Source organism: Girardinichthys multiradiatus, chromosome 10 (assembly GCF_021462225.1).
Source record: "Girardinichthys multiradiatus isolate DD_20200921_A chromosome 10, DD_fGirMul_XY1, whole genome shotgun sequence".
Taxonomy (NCBI): domain Eukaryota; kingdom Metazoa; phylum Chordata; class Actinopteri; order Cyprinodontiformes; family Goodeidae; genus Girardinichthys; species Girardinichthys multiradiatus.
This window is the reverse complement of record NC_061803.1, coordinates 2,847,286-2,868,202: the sequence shown is the minus strand read 5'-3', so window position 1 is coordinate 2,868,202 and position 20,917 is coordinate 2,847,286. Positions and strand designations below refer to the sequence as shown.

General features: G+C 42.8%; 1 protein-coding gene across 3 annotated transcripts in view; it reads left to right on the top strand.

Annotated features, from left to right (window-relative positions):
* The window catches only part of sbk1 (SH3 domain binding kinase 1), a 20,379-nt gene extending 1,058 nt beyond the window's left edge, over positions 1 to 19,321 (top strand). Inside the window, exons 1-4 of one of the 3 annotated variants that reach the window (XM_047377185.1) lie at positions 4,154 to 4,199; positions 10,057 to 10,298; positions 11,364 to 11,566; positions 14,855 to 19,321. In XM_047377185.1, coding sequence (XP_047233141.1) covers positions 10,145 to 10,298; positions 11,364 to 11,566; positions 14,855 to 15,676 — 1,179 coding nt within the window. In that variant the 5' untranslated portion in view covers positions 4,154 to 4,199; positions 10,057 to 10,144 and the 3' untranslated portion in view covers positions 15,677 to 19,321. Of the gene's footprint in view, positions 1 to 4,153; positions 4,200 to 9,161; positions 9,281 to 10,056; positions 10,299 to 11,363; positions 11,567 to 14,854 lie in introns of those variants that run through there. The other 2 variants (XM_047377183.1, XM_047377182.1) reach the window with 2 other exon arrangements.
* The last annotated feature ends 1,596 nt before the right edge of the window (positions 19,322 to 20,917 follow it).

Genomic DNA, 20,917 nt, shown 5'->3' with positions numbered 1-20,917 from the left:
CACGTAATCTGAGAGAAAATTAAAGAATCACAAGATTACCTCCATTTATGCATCAACGCGTATGTCCCTAGCCCCTATCAGACTTTTATTAAGCTAAACGAAATGCTTCCCAATGCACAATATAGACCTGAAATGGTGAGAGATCATAATTTTGTGCATTTAATAAACAGAAAAGCAGAAATCTGATTTTCTGTGGATCACTGGACATTTGGCTAATTCTGATCTCTAACCGACTGATTGGTGCATCTCTCCAAATTCAGCTCAGACATTATTTTCCCCTGAACAACAGCAGATTTGTTTGCCCCTCTGCTTTTTAATTACTCGTACTTATCTGATGTGGCTGGATGGACTCAAAGAGTAATGGACCTGAAATACTTCATCCAGGCCAGACAGGTGCAGTCTCGTGTCTAATGCATTCAAACGAGCAGCTGACATGCAAATCCCTTAAAAGCGAAACCTTGGGGCTGGTAATGGGTCGGCACACTCACAAACATAGCAGAGGGAGTGGCGACATAATGGCTCATATTATCTTTGTTTCTGCAGACCTGCTTTTGTTAAATGAGTGCAAAAAAAGGTCAGTCCAACACAATTCATGGTCAAAGTGACTCTGGCTGAGCAGCCTCTGCCTAATGCTACATGAATAATTCACATTTAAGAATGCGTTTGATTTGCCAATATGAATGGACACATTACTGTTGATGAGTAACAAGTAAATCTGCCTTTGCTCATAAAAACATGGTCACATATTCCTGAAATTGTTTCTGAATGTAGTTTAAGGCAGACTTCCAGCCCGGAATGATGAACCCTTTCCCTCCAAAGCAAATGACCCAAAGATATGGACATGCATAATTAAAATGTTTATGATTATTACTTGAAAACAGAGTGTAATGGCTGGATTTCTATTAGAGGAAGTAGACAATCTGGCTGTTGGTTGCTTAAATGAATTGCCTGACTCACTTTGCAGGGTGGAAATAAACAAACCCTGGAAACACATGTAAATAAGTTATGATCAGTAAAAACAAGTGTTATTGCACTACGTCCCCTTCTTTCTTGTCATAAATATGCATTTTTTCAGTATTTCTTTTGCTTTTAAGACATTAGGGCTGTTTTTAAAAGCACATTTTAACCCTTTGGTATGTCAATGATGAGAAAACGGGGCAGTATAGGATTAGGCATGGGCCTGTATGAGATTATCATACAGTACACATAATACACTTGACATTATCATTGTATTTATACAACAATCTGAAGTCTATTAGCTTTTATTTAAAACAGTATTAGCAGAGGAGGATTAATGAGTGGCACTCCTTTAGTTACCACATAACTGTCCTCTCTTTTTATCACCGACCTCAAATATTTCCAAGAATCAGGCTTTTCTGTAAGTTTGAGATAAACGTAGTAGGTATCTTTTAGCAAGCTGACTGGCAATGCTCAGCCATGTGTGCTATAGGGGTAGCACTGAGTTTAAATCAGAGGAACGGTATGATGGAACATTTTCTGAGGTTTTGAAACGGCATACAGAAATATACAGAAAACTCTGCAACAAACCTGTATCACGTGATACGACTGCCTTTATTTGAAACACGAGCTCTTTATCCCCACTGCTTATTTCTTGTGGCAGAGGGAAAGGTCTAGTAGCCTTCTTTCAGCCAGCTTACTGGCAGTGCACAGCAGTAGGTTGGGGAGGTGGGCTGTGGCTCTGACTGTGTTACTCCATGCGCTGTACAGCTGGAGAAACCTCGGCTCATTTAAATGATTTTTTTTGAGGCTGCTTCAAAACATTGACTTTGTTGTCCTTAAGACCCTTTGTGACTAATTTGGAGGTATCTTTGGATTTACTTTGCATTTGGAAGTCTCATTTTGGCCTGACCTTTAACATCCTGGCTGATGTCTTCAGATGTTGCTTCAGTATTTCCACATAATGTTCTTCCCTCATGTTGCCATGTTGAACAAAGGACATACAAAACATGACGCTGCCACCTACGTTCTTCACAGTCGGAATGATGTTCTCAGGCTTCAAGCTTCCCCCTTGATGATCATTATGACCAAACACTTTAATTTTAGCTTTAGCAGACCACAGGACATATCTTTACAAATGAAGATCTTTGCAATGCTGTCCTTCCTGACCAGCATCAGCCAGGATCTTCACAAGATCTTTTGCTTTTCTTCTCAGACCTGCATGATTTACTGAATTTGACTCTTCAGTCAGATATTAGGACTGAACTGGACTTTATGTGATTAAATCTGAATCTCTCTATATGATTGGACTGTATTAGTATGAACAGATTGATTTTTCTATTAGATTAAATAAGAATTTGGCCTTTTAGATTTATGGTGACTATATAATAAATTGAAGTGGAGTTTTGGTTAGCTATAGAGCCATGTAGCTGAGACAGTTTCAGAGTGAGTTCATAAATGTTTTCAGTTTCAAAGAGAAGAGAGCAGCTTAACTAATCAACATTAGCCACTTATCTCTGGAGCCCACAGCATAACTAATGACCTTATACTTGTGTTGCATCATTTAGCGACACCCCCATTTTACTGAGCTCATATTAGCATCAGATTTCCCCCGTGCTTTTAACATCAAAGGGACACACTCCATGCGCTGTAAGGACGGGAAGCTTCTGTTCTCGTCTCGCTGGATTTCCACAGTTCCTTTCGTTCCTCTCATCTTCCTCGGACGAAGACTTCCTATTATAAGCGAAGGTTACTGGATTGTGCGAATATAATGGTGTTGGGGGGGTGGCGGGAAGTACGGTGTGTTCTGCGAATAGCTGATGCCAGTGCAGCTGCACAACAAGCTGAGGATGATGGCGATGACGCTTATTATGATTGGCATTCATAATCAGGTGCTTAAGGGGATTTTTTTGCAGCTGAAGCTTTAATCTTAAACTCTGATGATGATGGAAACTGCCAGAGGAAATACAGTGGAATGCAAATCACTGAACACCACTTTCATAATGTCTCCCAATCAGAACGGATCAGATTGTAAAAGATGACCTAATTTTCAAAAAGCATAAAGTTAAGTTGTTGCGGGGGCTGTAACTATTTTCTTTGGGCCACTTGCTAAATTCTTCATGTTGTTTGAGATTATTTTGCTTTCTTGCGTATTTGCTTTTGAGGCTAATCTACAGATATTCCAAAAGTATTTGCACTCCTTGAATTTCTCTGTATTTTGTTGAACTCTATGGGATTTTATGACATAAATCAAGGTTCTAAAACAATATCCTTTGTTCAATCCATGATCTAGACATGGAGAGAAGACATAGGCACTGCATGTTAAGGGCGGTCCATTGTCCTCATAGGTGATCATTTATCTGTTCTGGAAGCCAGCTTCTTTTCTTATCAGCCTTTTGTGTTGAAGATATGTTTGCCTCAGGATGTAAACCAGCCCTCAGTAAAATGTTTCCTGTGTGAACAGTTACACTTTACATTTTAAATGTCTCTTTTTAGAGGACTCTTCTGCGAAGGTCACATTAATGCAAAATTTCCTGCACAACATAATGATGCACAATCAGTTTCCAGTTCTCTAGTCTTGGTGTAGGGGCAGGGGATTGATTTGACTTCCTGATGAGTTATCTTGGAAAGTTTTGACCTTTCTTGTTTCTGTTGAATGTCATTTCCTAATTGCATTACAAACTGAGGGAACTGCAACCCGGCCAATTAAACCAGGCTGTGGACATGTACAAGGATCACCATGAAAGCACAGAAGCTCATAGTCTGTCCATCACGCACACCTGCTACTGATGCTTTGCACACTTTACGTTAAATCTTGGTTGGTGACATGAATTTCTGGGTCTTTTCATGTGTAGGGTACCCTCTGTGGGGCATTAATGCAGCCGTTTGCATGCATTCTCCATAAGGGACCTGCCAGCTTCTGCGTTCATTCATGGGATTCACATATTTGCAAATGCATACCACCCTGCTGGAGTGAAGAGCTGCTTTATGGTGAAACTAAGCGCTGAAAGCAAACAGCGTCCAGTCGGAGTCACCTGTGCCCTTTACTGTTTCTGCTTTCGAAGTTTGGGAACGTTTCACCTTGGGAAGCGTCCTTCCTGGATCATTGGTCATCCCAGCAGGAGGCACACAATGTGAGAGAGAGAGAGAGGTATGATGAGTCAAAGAGTAGAGGCAAGGTGAAACCGGAGCGCTCTCCAACAGCAGGGATCCATATGGGAGCCGGGCAGAACTAGGAACAGGTAATTTGTCAAAGTGAGTGTCTGTGGCCCGGCCGATCCTTCACAGAGTGCAGCACAGCAGGGTTTTTTCTCTTTTACTTGTGTTGACAGAGACACTGTCGGCTCATAAGCTTGATGCCCTCTGCAGAAAACTGTCTTTTAGTGGGAAACAGAATGTTTTAGTTCTACCTGGATGCTCTAGGGAAGCCCGTTTATTTTTGAGTGACATGCTTTTATTCTAACTAAACACACAACAAAACAAGCTGACACAAATAGATATCTAGAGTATTTTTAACTACATCCAGTTATTCAATTTACAGACAGACAGTGAGAGAAACAACTTCAGTCACATTCGGTTTTTCCTCTTTGACCTGGAGGCAAACATGTTCGGCATTTTGACAGCAAATTGAGAAATTGGTCCGCATCCATAATGATTTTTTTGCCGAGAGCAAGGCGGCTAGTCTATTAGCAACCGGGGTAAAGACATGGCGAGGCTCTGCAGTCTATTTCTTCCATTAGTCCCTTGTTTGTGTTTGCAGAAACAGACAGAAGAGCAAAGAGAGGGAAGGAAAGCTGAGGGGATGGACCAGTAGCTGCCTCCCAGTGATCTGTACGCTGCGTTCATTAAGATGCAATTCTCTGAAGCTCGGGAGGATGGATTTTTATTCATGCTAATCTTTGAGATTTGAATTTATTTTATGAATTGTGGCCTCGCCGCATCTGAAACTGCATCAGTTACTCTCTTTTCTGTGCCAACATCAAACTGGATCTAGACTTCTCTGAGCAGTTTGGAGACTTTCAGCTAAAAATAAACTTGAGACGGTGGTTTTCAGAGCTTTGTTAGCAGAAGTTCCTCTAAAAATGCTAATTTATGAAAGTGGTGAGAAGCTGGAGATGCTTAGCTGATTAGCAGTAGTTTTACACTAATTTGGTGCTCAAGAAAAACCAATAGACCCCAGGGGACAGCTTCTCATTCTTGATATTCTTTGAAATGTGCAGTTTTTTTTCATGAATCGTGGCCTCAGTGCATCTCAGCTGCATTATTTACTATTTTCTTTGCAAACATCAAACAGGTTTAAGACTAATTTGAGCAGTTTGAAGCAGTTCAAACATAAATCTACTTATAGCCAGATATTAAATAACATCTATAGCTCAGTAACATGCTGTGGATGTTACTAAAGTTGATTTTTGGGGGACAATTCACTCTTTCTGGGCATGCTAGTGGCCTACTCAAAGTCTGGACTTAAATCCAATTGAGATGCTGTGTCATGTCCCAAAACGGGACATTTTTGTTTGATGTGGCTGAATTAAAACAATTCTGCAGAGTGGGACAAAATTCATCAACAGTGATGGCAAAGATTCATGACCAGTTATGGCAAAGGCTTGATGGCTGTTGTGGCCCCCAAAGTGAAAATAATATCAAATTTTCCGCTGCGGGGACCTTCAGATATTACCTGGGATTTTAAAAGCACTTGGTGTGTTTTGACAATTTTACCTGAGTAATTTCAATTTCCCAGGTCCACACTTTCCCAAATAAAATGTCTGTGGTCTGGGAGTAGGGCTTCAGGTTACCAGGGGATTGTTGAGTGGCGGGGTTATGTGCTGAGCGACGATGATTGGTGGATCCTTTCTTGCAGTGTTCGGACGTCCGCTCACCCACCATATTTAAAACCTGCGTGTTGTTGTTTTCTACTTTATAAGAGATTAATATTTAAATGTAGTTTTATTGATCGGGAATGGACCAAAGGAAGAGGACATACGTTAGGCAGACGGATGATGAAGTCCAGGCTTTTTTGAATGTTTTTGCTGATGTAGACCTTCAGCAGGTCTTTGAGTTGGTTGGTGAAAATGCTGCAAAAGAAAAATCTTATCGCCACCCAATGGACTGGAGGTGTAGTGCAGTTTTCTTTCCCACAAGTCATTAGGCTGATTTAAATATATCTTTCACATCCTTACAGAGCAGTGGAAATAAAAATATTCCTTTCACCAGGGTAAAAAAAATTCCCAGGTATAAAAATTTAGTTTTACTCTGCAATTACTGTTTTGCACAGGGGCAAGTTGGTTTGGACATCTGTTTTTTGCTGCAATATATGAAACCATCTATGTAGATTATCTTTGTCTGATATAATTTTTTTTTGAAGAAGTTAGATGAAGAATTCAAACAGAAGAAATCTGTAAATGCACTGTGTGTAGAAAAATCTGTTTTTGTACACGTTTGCCTTGTTACACTATAAATGAGTAATAGTGAACATAGTCCTGAATAACTCGAGTAAAATTTTCAGTCTGTGTTTCTGGGAACATTTATGCCTGATTGTCGGTTTGACTGAAAACAATTTATCTTCCCTTTTATTAGGAATTAAGAAAATAAGCCTTTTTTCTACAGGTCCTTCTCAAAATATTAGCATATTGTGATAAAGTTCATTATTTTCCATAATGTCATGATGAAAATTTAACATTCATATATTTTAGATTCATTGCACACTAATTGAAATATTTCAGGTCTTTTATTGTCTTAATACGGATGATTTTGGCATACAGCTCATGAAAACCCAAAATTCCTATCTCACAAAATTAGCATATCATTAAAAGGGTCTCTAAACGAGCTATGAACCTAATCATCTGAATCAACGAGTTAACTCTAAACACCTGCAAAAGATTCCTGAGGCCTTTAAAACTCCCAGCCTGGTTCATCACTCAAAACCCCAATCATGGGTAAGACTGCCGACCTGACTGCTGTCCAGAAGGCCACTATTGACACCCTCAAGCAAGAGGGTAAGACACAGAAATAAATTTCTGAACGAATAGGCTGTTCCCAGAGTGCTGTATCAAGGCACCTCAGTGGGAAGTCTGTGGGAAGGAAAATGTGTGTCAGAAAACGCTGCACAACGAGAAGAGGTGACCGGACCCTGAGGAAGATTGTGGAGAAGGGCCGATTTCAGACCTTGGGGGACCTGCGGAAGCAGTGGACTGAGTCTGGAGTAGAAACATCCAGAGCCACCGTGCACAGGCGTGTGCAGGAAATGGGCTACAGGTGCCGCATTCCCCAGGTCAAGCCACTTTTGAACCAGAAACAGCGGCAGAAGCGCCTGACCTGGGCTATAGAGAAGCAGCACTGGACTGTTGCTCAGTGGTCCAAAGTACTTTTTTCGGATGAAAGCAAATTCTGCATGTCATTCGGAAATCAAGGTGCCAGAGTCTGGAGGAAGACTGGGGAGAAGGAAATGCCAAAATGCCAGAAGTCCAGTGTCAAGTACCCACAGTCAGTGATGGTCTGGGGTGCCGTGTCAGCTGCTGGTGTTGGTCCACTGTGTTTTATCAAGGGCAGGGTCAATGCAGCTAGCTATCAGGAGATTTTGGAGCACTTCATGCTTCCATCTGCTGAAAAGCTTAATGGAGATGAAGATTTCATTTTTCAGCACGACTTGGCACCTGCTCACAGTGCCAAAACCACTGGTAAATGGTTTACTGACCATGGTATCACTGTGCTCAATTGGCCTGCCAACTCTCCTGACCTGAACCCCATAGAGAATCTGTGGGATATTGTGAAGAGAACGTTGAGAGACTCAAGACCCAACACTCTGGATGAGCTAAAGGCCGCTATCGAAGCATCCTGGGCCTCCATAAGACCTCAGCAGTGCCACAGGCTGATTGCCTCCATGCCACGCCGCATTGAAGCAGTTATTTCTGCAAAAGGATTCCTGACCAAGTATTGAGTGCATAACTGTACATGATTATTTGAAGGTTGACGTTTTTTGTATTAAAAACACTTTTCTTTTATTGGTCGGATGAAATATGCTAATTTTGTGAGATAGGAATTTTGGGTTTTCATGAGCTGTATGCCACAATCATCCGTATTAAGACAATAAAAGACCTGAAATATTTCAGTTAGTGTGCAATGAATCTAAAATATATGAATGTTAAATTTTCATCATAACATTATGGAAAATAATGAACTTTATCACAATATGCTAATATTTTGAGAAGGACCTGTACTTATCAAAGGTAGCCTTTGTTATGTATTCATGAAATCAAAATAAATTGACTTAAACTTCAGTGCTGGTACCAGAATCCAGCAAGCCGGGGGGTGTCCTTAGATAATCAATGCTGAGTGAGACGGGACTCAAACCCCCAGGTATTAAACTGCGTCTCAAGGCGGAGACTTGTCGGTATGTGGAGCGTGTGATCGCTACCTTTCCTTTTGCTGCCTGAGAAGACAGAAGAGGAGCGGAGGACAGCGTGCAGACCAGTGGGGCATGAAGCAGCAGTTAGGCACAAATGCTGCAGTTGTGCTGCAGCCCACAGCTGCTCCCTCTGAGAGGTGAGAGCACAAAGGGCCTTTGATAGAGCGTCTCTGTGCGACGGATACACCCCTGGACCTCTTGCCAAATGCTTCCACACAATCATCCCTTAGATACAACATAACTTCATTGGCACATCTCAGAGGCACTATGCTGTGTTTTCTGGGGCGCAGTACGGAGAGAACCAACCTTCTCATCACATTTTAGGACTCCTAATCCAGTTCCTTCAAGGAAACAGGAGGGCCAATTGTCTTAGTCAGAGCTGGGTAAAGTGATTAGGAGCCTGGCTGGAGAGGTGCACATTGTGCTGATGGAGCTGGGTGGAAGGAGACCCTGCCAGTAACAAAGTAGTCCCTGCGCTCCACTCAGTTCTCTATGGCTATGGGGGGTATGCAGGGTGGGCGGTCAAACATGCTACCACTCTGTCTGTATGTCCTGTTTAAATGTTTAATCCCCAAACTGGGACCAGTGATGATTCTGGGCAGTGACCGAGTTCTGTTGAATCACAGAAGGTCCGAATGCAGTGAGAAACCTTAACATGACGTGGCTGAAAAATTAATGCTGACTTTATGGTTACACCTGTGGTTCACAGAGCATCCTTCCTATTCACAGATTCCTCCTTTTAAAACAGAACACTGGGTGAAGAACACAGTTCAGTCCGATCACTATTTTTATCTCCTTCCTCCCACCAGATCCTTGGTGGGATGCAATCCTCCAATTGCCGGAATCAAACTTTCCGTTCCGCGTTTTCCCATCTACATTCACTTCCAAAGAGCGTCGTTAATTCAACTTCTTCCTCCAGAGGTACGCAGTGAGTGGCAGAAACATTTACGGTGCTCTCTTTAGGAGCTTTGAACCTGGTTTAAAGCAGCGCTGCTGTAAAATTGGCTGCAGGGAAAGAGGAGGAACAAAAGCGAAGCTTTCAGCTTTGAATGATGGATGAAATAGGCCATCAGCAGAATGGTTTTTGCTGATTTGGTGCCTATTAGTGTTGTGTGTGTGCATGCTGTGCATGATTGGATGATTACATTTGAGTGGGTGTGCAGGGGGGGGGGGGGGGGGGGGGGGTTCAAGAGACGGAGACAGTGGGTAAGACCATTAGTGGGATATGTGTTGTCAACAGTAACTGAGACAAGAACAATCACTTCTGACTTCATGTGAAACAGGTTGATTTTATTTCTCTGCTTCAGTTTTTTGAGCTGAAAAACAAACAAGTGACCAAGAAGTCCAACCAACCAACTCTCCAGTTTCTACAGTTATCACAGTAAATGCATATGTAGGTGTTGTTCCTGCAGGCATGTATGAAGCTGTCAGCTCTGAATTTGTTGCCATTTGTCAGTCTTTCTGCCTATTGATTTTTCCATAGCTGCCTGCCAGTAAGTGCTGTCTGAGGTCTGCTATATTTGAAAGCCAAGCAGAGTCATCTCGACCCAGCAGGAAGTCTAATACTTTACTGAAAGTTCTCCTCATGTCGATGTTTAGCCTGAATCGATTGCACAAATGCTGAGATCCGTTATGTTGGACCCACTGTATGCACCAGACTCCAGCCTGATTCTAACAGTATTTTATTTCCTTGTCAGTGTGCCACAGAGTGTCAAGGCGAGCCTGTCTCTTTCTCCATCCGGGCCGGGGCGGGCTGGCAGCGGTGGGGGCTCCCCTACATCCAAAATGAGCTACTGTGGAGGGGTGCCGGTAGAGGACATGCAGGCGCTGGCCATCACCTCGCTGTCTGTAGCAGATGTAGCCAAACAGTATGAGCACATCCGAGAGCTGGGGAAGGGAACGTACGGCAAGGTGGACCTGGTGGCACACAGGACACAGGGTGAGTCGGGTTAAAACGCAGAAGATGTGAGATCTAACCTCTGTTTCTGGGTGCGTCAGGATCTCTCAGTTAGAGACCAATGACAGTAAAATGGTGCCTTGTACCAAAGAGCATCTTTACTGATGTTTATGAAAATTACATTTTATGTATAACGCAGGATTTATGGTTCTTGAACATTTCCACATTTTGTGATGATACAACCACAAACTTTAATGTATCTTATTGAGATTTTGTGCAATAGACCAACACAAAGTACTTCTGACTTGCAGTGTTTCCCTAGAGGCTGAAATTCGCCCAAACTAAGTCAGACTGGATGGAGAGCATCTGTGAACAGCATTTTTTAAGTTGCCATAGATTCCCAGTTAGATTTTATGTCTGGACTTTGAATGGGCCCTTCTAACACATGAATCTGCTTGTGTATAAACCATCCCATCGTCTCCGGCTGTGGTTGTCCTGCAGGAAGGTGAACCTCGACCCCAGGCCTCTAACAAGTTTACTTTCGAGATTGTCCAGGATTTATCTCCACCATCCATCTTCCCATTAACTCTGACCAGCCTCCCTGTCCCTGCTGAAGAAAAAACGTCCCCATAGCATGATGCTGCCACCACCATGTTTCACAAAAGAAAATATATGTTTTGGGGATTTTGCACTGTTAGTTCGTGCAGGTCTATCATAGGGGTGGCCATCTTCAGTCCTCAAGAGCTGGTGTCCTGCCTGTTTTAGATGTTTCTCTGGTTCAATACTCCTGAATCAAGTGAATAGATCATTACCAGGCCTGTGCAGAACCTAATGCCATACTAAGGAGGGCTTTCAACCATTACTTCAGGTGTGTTTTAGTAGTGTCACATATAAAACATGCAGGATGCCAGCTTTTGAGGACTGTAGTAGGTTAACCCTGGCTTATCACGTAATATCCCCCAAAATATATGGAAGTTTGTGGTTCTAATATGACCAATATTGCAAACTTTTATAGGGCACATGTACAACGCATTTGTCTCCAAAAAAAATGAGAGATCCAACATGGAAATCTAAAATACATTTATCTTCTGCTTGTCCTGTCTTCAGGCACCAAAATGGCACTGAAGTTTGTCACCAAGAACAAGACGAAGCTGAAAAGTTTCCTGCGGGAGTACAGTTTAACTGGCTCGCTCAGCTGCAGCCCTTTCATCATCAAAGTCCTTGACGTGCTGTTCGAGACGGAGGACAGCTATGTGTTTGGACAAGAGTACGCCCCCGCCGGGGACCTTTTCGACATTATACCGCCGCAGGTAACGCCACCAGACCTCCGTCTACCCGTGGATGTTTTGTGCTTAAAGAAGCGCTCCAGTTACTCATAATGTTCAGACGCAGAAGTTTTAACAAGCTCTCATGGGGCTGGAGTCTTCATGCTGGTTTTCTTTCTGCCCCCACTTCTCACTGTGTTTGAATCCCACTCCAGCTGATGTGCAGGGAGTGCTCGACTTCAAGGGCGTTTTAAAGAGTCGTTAAAATTGATTGCAGTGGAATTTACAGAGGAGACTCATATTTTAGTTTTCCTGTTTTAAAAATTTCCCTTTTCCCAGTACTTTCAAACCTTCTCTTCATGTAGTTCATTGTCCTTTAACCTGGTCTCCATGAAGCTCTCACACCGTGTCCCCTCCCTAGAGAATCAAGAACCCCCCCATTAGATTTCACAAGCTTTTTTTGTCAAAATTACATGTTTGAAATTATTAAGCTAGTTTAAATATCAGACAAATATAACCTGGATAAATACAAAATGCAGTTTCAAATGATCATGTCATTTATTAAGGAAAAAACAGTGTTTCCCATGTGGAAATAATTGAACCTCCTGTCACGGTCTGTCTAAGATTTATAAATCACTCAAATAGAACCTGTCTGACAACATGAAGTAGGCCAACAGATTTCAACAAGCACATCATGCACGAGACGTAAAGATACAGGTCCTTCTCAAAATATTAGCATATTGTGATAAAGTTCATTATTTTCCATAATATCATGATGAAAATGTAACATTCATATATTTTAGATTAGTTGCACACTAACTGAAATATTTCAGGTCTTTTATTGTCTTAATACGGATGATTTTGGCATACAGCTCATGAAAACCCAAAATTCCTATCTCACAAAATTAGCATATCTTTAAAAGGGTCTCTAAACGAGCTATGAACCTAATCATCTGAATCAACAAGTTAACTCTAAACACCTGCAAAAGATTCCTGAGGCCTTTAAAACTCCCAGCCTGGTTCATCACTCAAAACCCCAATCATGGGTAAGACTGCCGACCTGACTGCTGTCCAGAAGGCCACTATTGACACCCTCAAGCAAGAGGGTAAGACACAGAAAGACATTTCTGAACAAATAGGCTGTTCCCAGAGTGCTGTATCAAGGCACCTCAGTGGGAAGTCTGTGGGAAGGAAAAAGTGTGGCAGAAAACGCTGCACAACGAGAAGAGGCGACCGGACCCTGAGGAAGATTGTGGAGAAGGGCCGATTCCAGACCTTGGGGGACCTGCGGAAGCAGTGGACTGAGTCTGGAGTAGAAACATCCAGAGCCACCGTGCACAGGAGTGTGCAGGAAATGGGCTACAGGTGACGCATTCCCCGGGTCAAGCCACTTTTGAACCAGAAACAGCAGCAGAAGCGCCTGACCTGGGCTACAGAGAAGCAGCACTGGACTGTTGCTCAGTGGTCCAAAGTACTTTTTTTCGGATGAAAGCAAATTCTGCATGTCATTCGGAAATCAAGGTGCCAGAGTCTGGAGGAAGACTGGGGAGAAGGAAATGCCAAAATGCCAGAAGTCCAGTGTCAAGTACCCACAGTCAGTGATGGTCTGGGGTGCCGTGTCAGCTGCTGGTGTTGGTCCACTGTGTTTTATCAAGGGCAGGGTCAATGCAGCTAGCTATCAGGAGATTTTGGAGCACTTCATGCTTCCATCTGCTGAAAAGCTTTATGGAGATGAAGATTTCATTTTTCAGCACGACCTGGCACCTGCTCACAGTGCCAAAACCACTGGTAAATGGTTTACTGACCATGGTATCACTGTGCTCAATTGGCCTGCCAACTCTCCTGACCTGAACCCCATAGAGAATCTGTGGGATATTGTGAAGAGAACGTTGAGAGACTCAAGACCCAACACTCTGGATGAGCTAAAGGCCGCTATCGAAGCATCCTGGGCCTCCATAAGACCTCAGCAGTGCCACAGGCTGATTGCCTCCATGCCACGCCGCATTGAAGCAGTCATTTCTGCCAAAGGATTCCCGACCAAGTATTGAGTGCATAACTGTACATGATTATTTGAAGGTTGACGTTTTTTGTATTAAAAACACTTTTCTTTTATTGGTCGGATGAAATATGCTAATTTTGTGAGATAGGAATTTTGGGTTTTCATGAGCTGTATGCCAAAATCATCCGTATTAAGACAACAAAAGACCTGAAATATTTCAGTTAGTGTGCAATGAATCTAAAATATATGAATGTTAAATTTTCATCATGACATTATGGAAAATAATGAACTTTATCACAATATGCTAATATTTTGAGAAGGACCTGTATGTAGGATCAGATGAATGTAAGAGTTATAAAGCCATTTCTATGAATCCTGGACTCCAGGGAACCACAGTGAGAACCATTATCCTCCCACGGAACAGACATAAGTCCAAAAAGTAAAAAGTCTTCCAGGAGGTCACAAAATTATCAAACCAAACCCAGAATGACATTTAAATCTCTGCTGGCCTCAGTTGCCTCAGGTCAGAGGTCATAATTCAACAATAAGAAAGAGAGACTGGGCAAAAATGGCCCCCATGGGAGAGTTCCAAGATCAGAACCACTGCTGACCCAAAAGAAAACAAAGGCCCGCCTCACATTTACCCCAAAACATATTAATCACCAAGACCCAAGTGGGACTTTTTGGAAGGTGTTGATGTAAAGCTAACACAGCATTTCAAAATATATAATATACCTACAGTCAAACATGGTGGTGGAAGAATGATGGTATGGGCTGCTTTGCTACCTCAGGATTTGAACAACTTCCTTTAGTTGCATAAATTCTTTTCTCTACCTGAATGTCCTGTACCGAGTATTTCCAGCAATTAGTTCGTGACCTGAAGCTCAACATGCTTGGATTATGCAGCAGGACAATGATCCAAAGCACACCAAAAAGTCCACCTCAAAACGACAACACAAAATTAAGGTTTTTAAGTGGCCTAGTCAAAGTCTAGACTTAAATCCAGTTGAGATCCTGTGGTGTGACCATAAAAAGGCATTCGTACTGGAAAACCCTCCGATGGGGCTGGGTTAAACATTTCTGCAAAGAGGATTGATGTTAAAGACTTATCACAAACACTTGACGGCAGTCGAGGCCAAGGGTGGCCCAACCACTTATTAGGTTAGGGGGTAATTACTTTTCTACACAGGGCCAGGAGTGTTTGGTCATTATGTGAAACCTGTTTTTTCATTCATTCAGGTTATATCTTCCTAATATAATTAGTTTGATAATCTGAAACGAGTGAGGAAAAGTGAGTTTTTAAATTTCTCTTGTTGCTTTTGTGCCTCCTGCAGGTGGGTCTGCCAGAGGAGATGGTGAAACGCTGCATGCAGCAGCTCGGCTTGGCTCTGGACTTCATGCACAGTAAAAATCTGGTGCATCGGGACGTCAAACCCGAAAACGTGCTTCTGTTTGACCGGGAGTGTCGCCGCATCAAGCTGGCTGATTTTGGCATGACCCGACGCGTGGGCTGCCGTGTGAAACGCGTGAGCGGCACCATCCCCTACACGGCGCCAGAGGTTTGCCGCGCCAACCGTGCCGATGGTTTCCTGGTGACCACCAGTATGGATGTGTGGGCTTTTGGAGTTCTGGTCTTCTGCATGCTCACGGGGAATTTCCCCTGGGAGGCTGCGATGCAGGCCGATGCCTTTTATGAGGAGTTTCGTCGCTGGCAGAAAGCGGGTTGTCCCGTGGGAACGTACCCATCTCAGTGGCGCCGCTTCACAGATGACGCCCTACGCATGTTTCAGAGGCTGCTGGCCTCAGAACCGGAAAAACGCTGCGGGGTCAAGGACGTCTTTTGCTTTATCAAGTACGAGCTTGTCAGCGAGCTGAGGCGCAGGGCATCTTACAGAGCAAAAAGAGGAGAGAGGTCAAGCTCTGGAGTGTGTACAGGCAGCTGTACCTCGTCTTCATCATCTTCACGTTCCTCTCTCAGACATCAGGAGCCATCCACACCTCCAGGAACGTCTTGCCTCCGCCCAGCGCCACTTAAACGTAGCATCCTCTCCGACCCACTCTCTCCCAGAGAGGAGTCCGGACAGCACCAGTCTCCGGGCCGAGACAAGAACAAAAGCCAGATGGTCATGGCAACAGCCATAGAAATCTGTGTTTGAACATACCGATGTGAGGGCTGGAAAGCAGATGGCTTTTCACAGCAATAAAAAGCTGAGAAGAGGCGTTAATGACTTCCACAGAGACACGGTGAAACAAGAGAGGTACTCAAACCTTTAAAAAGAAGCTCAGGGTCCAATCCCATGCTGGGGAAATGGACACCATCAGTCAGTGGAACGGACTCGGACAGCCTGTCAATGAAATTCAATTCCATTTAGGAGTTGATTTGTGACCAAAGACTGCTCCCCGAGCAGAGCCCAGCAATGCTCCTCCTCCTGGGTTTCCCTCCCAAACACTCTGTGGTGGTGCTACTTACTCTAAAGTTAGATTCACCCCATGTTTCAGAACGTCGTTGTTTACTTATCCACAGGAAAATGTATAACTAATCACACCCCTTAGAGTTTTTCACATTCTGTCACATTACAGCCACAAACTTTAATGTATTTTATTGGGATTTTATGTAATTGACCAACAGAAGGTAGCAAAAATTGGCAAACTGACAGCATCCCCACAGCATGGTGCAACCACCACCGTGTGCACGTCTGTAATCTTTCACATAAAATCTAAAATAAAATATATGTCAAAGATTGTGGTTGTGATGTGACAAAATGTGAAAAGGTTCAAGAGGTGTGAATATTTTTGCAAGGCAATATAGGAGATTTAGCTTGACTAAATTAGGTAAATGGGTCAGAAATAATCCAGTAACTGCATTTGACTGCCATTTCAGAGACTTCCTCTTGACTTCCAGTGCATAAAATCCGACTTATTCAAGAGGAATCATTATAAAAAAGATGAATAAACAAAACCTTTAATGTAGCAGTTTGGATGAGAGGTGTCTTTGTGACGGTGTTTAGACTCGAGAGAGATTCTCAGTGATAAGAATCAACTCAGGACACTTCAGTGAAAAACTTCCTGTTTAATCATTGACGGAAATTCATGTGGAGACTGGAAGATGCATCTGGCGCTCCTGAATGACTCTCAGTGAGGCTCATTTTTCAGCGAGACGATAGAAACACACAGGAATGCTGAACAAAAAGAGGTGGGGACATTTTCTTTAGCGCGCGCGCGTGTGTGTGTGTGTGTGTCTAAGTTTCAGAAGCACAAGATCTTTTTTATTTGTAAAGGATGATTACTATCAGAGAAAACTATGACTAAGTTGTACATAGGTTGATATTTGCTCCATATAATCAGGTAGTTCAATGTAGCTGGACTGTTTTTCTACAGCAGCGAAGGCTTTTCCAGTCCATTAAGTGTATGTAGCATTAAAACATGGTAGACTGGACTGAGTATCATATATATATTGATGATCTAGAGTCACAATGTAAACAGTGTAGCGTCTTCTGTTACTTTTATTGGTTATATTGTTTCGGTTTTGTTTGAACTAGACCATTTTTTTACACATATTTGACTCGAGTTTATGAGAACAGTTGAAACCAGATATTAACATGCACTGTACAGATATATCAGATGTTTTGGGTTTCATTATTCAATCTTCTCACAGTAGCTGGGATTTTGGCCCATTCCTCCTGACAGAACTTGTATAACTGGGTCAGGTTCTCAGTCCACCTTACTCAGACATATCTTTTCCGGTCTGCCCACAAATTATCCATGGGACTGAGATCAGGGTTTTGTGGTGGCTGCTCCAGGACATTGACTTTGTTACCATTGAGCCACTTTATAACTAATCTGTTGGTATGCTGAGGGACATTGGCTCTTTGGAAGACCCATTTGTGTCCAAGCTTTAGCTTCCTGGCTGAGGTCTTGAGATGTTGCTTCAATATTTCCACATAATGTTCTTTCCTCATGATGATATCTAATTTGGAAAGTGCACCAGTCCCTCCTGCAGCAAAACAGCCCTACATCATGATGCTGCCACCTCATACTTCACAGTTGGAATGGCGTTCTGAGACTGGGACTCTTTCTCCTTCAAATGTAACGATGGTCATTATGACTGAACACTTCCATTTTGTTTTCGTCAGACACGTCAGAAATGTGTCTTTTTATAGGGTGTATGTAAATATCTGGTTTCAACTGTAAATTCTTACATTGATCTGTGACCATAACGTCATCCATTCCCCTTTTAAAAGTCCTCTGCTTTCAACTTATTCAATCTCTTCACATAGGTAAAGCTAATGAGAGCTTCATCAGAGGTTGACACCTTACTGGTCTGAACATGGTGTCTCAGCCCTGCAGCTCAGGTCAGGTTAATATCGGCGCTTCTCTTGGATAATGCAGCCTAATGCATCAGTCCACTTGCAGGACGAAGGTGGATATCGTATGGTAGGATGACCTCCATGTCACCCGCGGGTGTCATGAAAGGAGCTGACGGATAGAGACCGCGTGGTATCAGCTTCATGTATCGCCGAGTTACTTCTAATTATGAAAGCATCTTAAAGGTACATGTTGTGCTGTGTGAGTACTCCTCTGTGTGCTTGTTACCTTTATGTTTCTCACTTCTGTCAGTCAGGTTCGTTTCTTGCTTCGACCCATGACAGCTCATCCCCTCTGTTACATTAGTGGCAGGACTGGGAGCGCCTCCGATTCAGTCTCGGTCCTCATCTTGAGCATCAAGTCTAATTAAACACTAATGAGTCTACTTGTTGCATGGCCATCTCCTTCCCCTCCCAGCCGTCCACGCTCAGCTCCTCATTTTGGTTACTTAACCTTATATACTTGGTGACGCACTTCATCAAAATATGCTGTTTGGCACTTAATGAGCAGCTTTAATTCCTCCATCCATTGTCATCATTCACAATGAAAGCTGATGCTGTTCCCTGTTAGAGATGGAGGGATTGTGTGCTGAGCGATCGGTGCGTCGTATTTCCCAGAAGGTAATTCATTTAGTAGCTAGCATCGGGGTCTAAATTGTGTTTGGTCGACCATGTTGTATTTGTTTGGTCATGTATGTATGTATGTATAAAACATCCCGCAATCCTGCACTGCATCACTTTCTCTGTCACATGACCAAACAAATTCAACATGGCCGACTCATATTGTCTCATCGGACTGCTTCCAAAAGTGTCCAGAGGAACATGATCGTATTTCTAACGATGAATGTTTGTTCCAGGTTTGAATGGGTTTTAATGCTCTGCTCAGTTTGTCTTGGAGGTCAGAGGTCAGAGCTGGGACTGACGTCAAGTCAGAGTAGAATGTGTTCTAGTTGCAAGTTGGAAATAAGTTAATGGTTGTGGCACTAAATACAGTTGCATTAAAAAGACGATAATCTATTTCTCCATTTTATGCCTTCAAACTTTAAGGAACAAGTTCATGAAAAATATGGGGGAGTAAAATACTGACCTTTAGAAGCGCTCATGAACACCTGCAACTTTCACTATGTTTTATATCTGCGGCAGCAACAGTGGATTGTACCTTTGGGCTGCTTGGGGACGACTATCAATAGTTAATATGTAAACTATTGTTTCTCATGGACTGTTACTGTAAAAAATGAAGTGTCATATTATTTAAGATCCAATCAGCCTAGCCTTCCCTTTACCCCCTGTATCCTGATGTAGTGTTGGGCAGTTTTTCTGCCCTTGTAAATCTTGTTTTAGAATCTATTTGTATAAAAAATGTACAGCCTGTGTCCTTAAGACAAAAGAGGTATAAAGAAAATGTTAATATATGTTGAAATAAATTTATGCAGCACATCCTGTTGCTCCTGGGTATGTTTGAAAATACTGTGACTTTGTTTTTTTCACTGCACAGTCTCAACCGAGACTCATGAAATCTCCATCCTGTTAGATGAAGGTCAGCTTGAATCACACATGATTTCCCAAGGCTTCGGCTCCTCGTCTGTTTCGCCTCCAAGCCTCCAGACTGGTTTAATGGTGCAGGCTTACGTTTGAAATAAAAAAGCCCAATTAACACATCTGTAGATAAGAGTTATCTGCTGTCCTTGAAGAGCAAAGCGGTTCAAAGACGAACAGAATATGGCGCCGGGGACGGGAGCCATCATCATCAATGCTACCTCTTTCTGCTGCCGCTCAGCTGATGTGCCAGAAAGGAGGAGTAAGCAAAATTATCATGGCGACCTTAGACAGTGGGGGAGCAAGCACTGGTGTATCTGCCACCAAGGAAGGCTAATTGGTTAAGACAGTGGCAGAGAAAAGAAAGGTCAGCTATGACACACCATGTTTGTGTAGGGAGCAGAAGATTGTCCTTTGTGATATGCCTGTTCTCTGCCCTTAGCGAGCTACAGCAGCCTGGTGGTCAATGTTTATGGATCCTGCTTATGTTAGCTGCGACGGTCAGGCAGAGCCAAAAATGACAGAGCAGGTCTCACAACTCAGGAGGTTTTAGTTTACTGCTAATTATCTGCAAAGATTTTCACTGGCAACAGCAGGTGAAACTTTCTGTCAGGTTACACCAGAAGGTTTCGGCAGCAGAATCATTTTTATCTGACTGGACTGAGCTGACCTGGTAAAGTCCAACACTGTGGCTGGATTATTTCTTAGCTGCAGCTTTTAAAAGACTGCCAGCTAAACCTAATTGCTTCCCAGCACCAGAGAAAGCTGGACGTTAAGCCTGCAGTCGGTGGTCCATGAGAGTGCACAGCAAGGAAAGCGATCTCTGTGGATGCAGCTGTCTCTGTGAGATCAAGCGTTAAATCCTCTTCAGTTATGCTCTCAGCAGCCGCTGATGAGGGTAACACGAGGTGACTGGGAGGCCATTCATTGTCCTGATTTGTCTTAGGAGGTGTTTAAAATGAAAAACAACAACATTCTCTCCCATACCGCTAAATAAATCGTTGTCTCATGCATGTTTAACAGTAAAACAATTTCAACATGTAAAATTCTCTTACATGAAGATGGGTTCTCTGATAAAGCAAGAAAAACACAGACAGAGCCAACTAATTCTGAGCCTGTGACCAAAAACTAAAAGCATCAGTGCGTTTAGTGGGAAGGTAGGACAGATGTTCTGGAGATTGGACATTTCCTATCCTGTAAGTTAGTGAAACATGTTTAAAGCTTTTATATTTTAAAAACTATTTAAAAACTAAAAGAATGAAGGAAACAGCAATGAGATACAGATTGTATTCATAAATTGAGGACCAAAGAAGAATCCAATAATACAAGCTGGTCAGAGCGGTTGAGGAAAAGGAGACAAAAACCTTACTGATTCTTGGATAGTGCTATAATCATGGCCTCAGTCTAATTTGGGTTAAACAGGGTGGATATTGATAAGCCTGGTAAGGCCTAAAAGACATAAGCTGAATGTCTTCGGCATAGAAGTGATAGGAACTG